Source organism: Sphaeroforma arctica (genome assembly GCF_001186125.1).
Source record: "Sphaeroforma arctica JP610 unplaced genomic scaffold supercont1.28, whole genome shotgun sequence".
NCBI lineage: Eukaryota > Ichthyosporea > Ichthyophonida > Sphaeroforma > Sphaeroforma arctica.
In genome coordinates this window covers 177,364-182,119 of record NW_014040530.1, presented here as the reverse complement: position 1 = coordinate 182,119, position 4,756 = coordinate 177,364, and the positions used below count along the sequence as shown (strand labels likewise).

The 4,756-nt window shown below is 41.8% G+C and overlaps 1 protein-coding gene across 1 annotated transcript; it reads right to left on the bottom strand.

The window, feature by feature from the left end:
• Positions 1–1,681: 1,681 nt before the first annotated feature.
• Positions 1,682–4,667, bottom strand: SARC_00819 (hypothetical protein; the record flags this gene model as incomplete). The annotated part of the gene is made up of 6 exons (XM_014305502.1): positions 1,682–2,207; positions 2,740–2,912; positions 3,408–3,528; positions 3,923–4,003; positions 4,222–4,476; positions 4,662–4,667. 6 exons carry the CDS (start codon positions 4,665–4,667, stop codon positions 2,184–2,186), a joined length of 660 nt encoding a protein of 219 aa, XP_014160977.1. The 3' UTR covers positions 1,682–2,183.
• Between the last annotated feature and the right edge of the window lie 89 nt (positions 4,668–4,756).

Here is a 4,756-nt window from a genome sequence, read left to right as displayed (position 1 = left end):
TATATGTATAAATATATAAATACACACACATACACACACACACACACACTCGCACACACACACACACACACACACACACACACACACACACACACACACACACACATACACACACACACACACGCACATATATATATATATGTATATATATATATATATATGTATATTTATATTGTGGATTTAAGAACTATTCAGTTTTGATTTGTGTGGGTTTACAATGTATTGTGTCGGTGTTCTTCTTTGTGTAGGTTGAAAAAACTGTCATGTCGTGGGCATATGATGCCTTTGTTCTATAAACCTCTGAAGCACAAATTTGTTTTAACTCGATTGTAAGTTTGTCCTCGTTTTTCATATTGTTTACTCATATGCCTATTTATCCAACCATTTCAGGATGTATGCGAGATCAGGCCCGCGGAAGAGAGTGTCAATTGGAATATGAGGACTACATGGAGTGTCTTTACCACCGTAAGGAGGTATGGAATTACTCACCGCGAAGATGTTTGCACATCCCCATCCAACTTTCGTATACTCGCTTTTTTTTCTGTGATGTCTGTTTCACCTCACTTAACCTGTTCTCACATCCTCAGTGACCATATAATAAATTGATAATGTAGCTGCGTGACCGTATGTGCCTGTGTATGCATGTGTCAGTAACGGCTGGTTCTACAGCCAATCCCATTGTCAAAGCTTTGTTTAACAACCCGTTTGAGTGTTTGCTCTTCATGTGAATAAGATAGGGCATGTCTGTTTCCGGCGCTCGGCTTACAGGATATACACGAACTCCCGAATGTTGTTTGGAAACAGATGCATAATTTACCTGTGACCATTCAATCAGCAACTATCTCAGGAAGGCAGCCACAGTTTGTAGCGAATCGTATACACATACCCTCTTGCTCTATTGTGTGTCCTATTGTCGCGGTCTGCGTCTTTGTGACAGCGCTGAATTCTTCACCACTGTTTATATAATCAACATGCCAATGTTTTTGTATAGGTTGGGAGAATGGAGGCTATCATGGATCGACACGACGAGTTGAAAGCACAGGGTAAGCTGCCGAAGGAGGTCAATCAAGAAAAACCTGTACACTATCCGGCACTCTAAGGAACGGTTATCCGATCCGGGTGGATGTACGGGCGGGCCAACACAAGCGCTTATGACTCTCTCGGACATTTATATCTGCAACACTGAGTGGAACTTTTTACAGGATATGGCAATTTGGCGTCCTTTGGCATCGTGACACTATTTCGACTGTATTTTGGGCTAGAAGATCTCGATTAAAGTTTGCAACGTCTCGTGTATCGCCTATATTTAACCTATATCTTGATTAACAATACATTTTAACCGAAATTAAAATCGTAGAGGGAGTGTTCGCATTATAAATACATACTCAAGTGGCCTGCTATTCTCGGTATATGTCTCAGGGGTAGCATTTGTATGCTTCTTGTACTTGTGCCTGTATTTGTTCACTATATAAACTCGAAATGACTCTTCTGGTACTAATATACATGTATGTATATACGTGTACATGTATACATGTATAGAATTACTACAATTTCGGGCTTGTCAGTTTGCCGTCCTTTGTCATCGTGACACTCTTTCGGTTGTATTAAGGGTTAAAAGATCTCGATTAAAGTTTACAACGTGTACATCCCTTATATTTTAACTATATTTTTATTGAATATATTTTTATCTGAAATTTAGCTTGTACTCGGGAGTGTCTCTTGCGTTTGTGCACGGGATGTCAGCATTCATGAATACATACTCAGTGACCTGGTAACACTCGGTATATGTTTTTGGATGCTTTTTGTACACGAACCTGTATTTTATTCCCTCTATAAGCTCGGGATGGCTATTCTGGTGCTGATATACGTGTATGTGTATATGTACATATATGCATGTATATAAAACATTTATGTATATATGTGTACATATATACAGGTATATACATACAAAATCTCAAACTGATGAGAGCAATGTCGGGTATTTTCAAACCAATTCAATATCTGATGAGCCAGGTTACGCGCCGGTGTTACCGTCTTGCACTTCAGCAAAGGGCGTACATATTCTTCTGCAGGACGTTTGTTCTATCAAAGTGTGGCGGATTGTTTTAGGGTTTGATAATTAAACAGTGTACCGGCCTGGCCTCAGTGTGTTGTACGGGCGGGAATTTGCTTCCGTATCATATTCACCCCAGCACGTTGGCCAAAGTCTGGAGTGTTTCACAAGTGAGATAGGAACGGGTTAGAACGAACGGGAACTAGGACACATAGCTATGCTACACGGTAGCCTCTTTTGCCCTGTGGATGGCCTCAATTGCCATATATTCTGGGGAAGCTGTTGGTAGACCCAAAGCCACTGATCACATACGTCTCTTGATGGATGCATGTGTTTGCGCCAACCCAGATGAACTCCATATGCGTAGAATATCTACGTAGAAGCGCACTTGTGAATGTCTTGCGGACGCATGAGTATCGCCATGCAATTACAGCCCTTTGCACAGGATCAAATACAGATTTATCAAATACAGATTTATCAAATACAGAATTCAGAATTCAGCGTATCTCAGGCTACTGAAGGCAACTAATAAGATACTCATGACCCAGCGCAGATTAAATCGCAAAGCCACAAATGTACCGACTGCCACTGAAACCATCGGTGCAGCGAATGACGTACGTGCTTGCGGCCGCGACTATGGCCAGACACAGGTGTAAATGGGCCTGAAACTTCGTTGACAGACATACCTGTACATCCTTAGATGACAATGCTTGTACGGGATGTTGTGGTCGTACGCCAGCCTGTTTCTTGGCGCGTGGGCGTAGACCCGCCCGCCTCGCCGCCATGAGATTGCCTACTTCTTTCTGCAGCTCATTTGCGGACTCGCACACAAAGGCAACGTGCTCGCCGATATTTTGGACTGAGCACGTGGAGGTGCCGTTGAATACAGGATCAGGTTTATGAAGAGGGAATGTGATTGGGTATTCACGGTAGTGTGGGTGTTTGGATAAGACCAGCACCAGTCACAATGTAGAGAAATTGCTGAAGTTCTATAGCGATTGGCGCTTCTTCAGAACAAGCGGGGAGACACTCAATTATGGTGAGAGCGCAAGATCCGTTTTGAAGGCTAGATTAGTTTTTCCATGGCAACTAACAGCGGGTTTGACCTTTTCTACGTAATCGTTGAATCAGGCACATACAGTATACACGCTGATGAAGGCGCAAGTAGCAATATAGTAAGCACTGGACGTAACTTATACTCACCCAAATTTCACGAATATCAGTACGCACAGAGAGCAACGCTTATTGCTTATGTTGGGCCATTTCACAGTCAGAGTTACAGCAATATCGCTAACAAACCAAGCTAAATCAGCCCTTACAAACGCATAAAATCTGCACAAAACAACCACTGTACCATCGTTTTCCACGCACAGCTTGGTCAACGCGTCTATCTTCTGGGTTAATTTTGTAAGGGTCACTTTTGCCTCCTCCAGTTTGATCCCTTCTACTTCCAGGACTGCCTGTCGCATCTTCTCCTGCGACACGAATGAAGTTTGATCAGTGTAGAAAACACACTATTAACAACCTTCCCACCACTACCATGACTATAATGAAGTGAACAAGCGAAACATGTATCATCCCGGGAAGATGTGTCTCTGCCTGCCCCACTGGACGAATGTTACGAAGCGACACTCACCTAATCTGATGAAACGGATTGAGGAAAAGTCGCAAGCCCAAAAAGCCTTGTACATTATTTTACGATAGATAGTACTAGCTGCTGTAGCGACGAGATGAGAGACAAAACAGCCGCTCATCTTGAATATAATACGTGGCAACAAGAGAAGGCCAAGCTTACAAACATATCGGGACTAGCAGAGAAGGAGCATGCTCACTCATACAGTGTAATCATGGCTTCGGCACTTAACATACTGTTTTGATTGCAGACTTTAACCGCTGTACTTCATCGTCGATATTTTGCTCTTCCGTGCGCCCATACGTATTTACAGCAGTCTGTTGCACCATTGCCAAATGATAAGAAAATACATAGACAGGAATGAATAGGGAGGAGACCACAACTGCGCTTTGCAGGATGTAGGAATACAACCGAATGAAAGCATTTAATGAGAGATCACCTACAAGCGTTCAATGGTTAGCATCAATTGTGTTACAAAGTATATCTATGGTAACACACACGCGAGAATATATATGTACGTGCCGTATATTGTTACCTTGTCTGTGGGAATCCATACACCCTCCGGTATGTGAAAAATATTTGCCAGAGCGTAAAGCTCAAATAAATCGAAATTGCGGTCAATAGCGCTCTGCAATTTGGCGAGTACATTTTTGAGGTCGCTAACAGCAACGTCTTTAGGCACACCCCTTTTTAATTGGACCACCAGCAGCTCATCGATGGCCTCAAATACAGCGTCATTGATGGCATTAGTTACGCCGTCCGTGAAGGAAACCGGCGTGAAACCGAAGTACTGTGAAGTGGGTGGATTGAAAAACGGTATAAAACAAGGCAAAACAGTACAATTGCTTATGCAAATTTCACTAAAGAGTGTATTCGTCCATAACGAAAGCCGGAAAATGAAGATACTTTACGACTCAATAACAACTGAAAAACTACTGTCCCCAACTAGCAGTGAATATATATATACATACATACATACATATATAAATATATATATATATATATATATATATATATATATACATACACACACACTATATATATATATAATATATATTATATATATATGT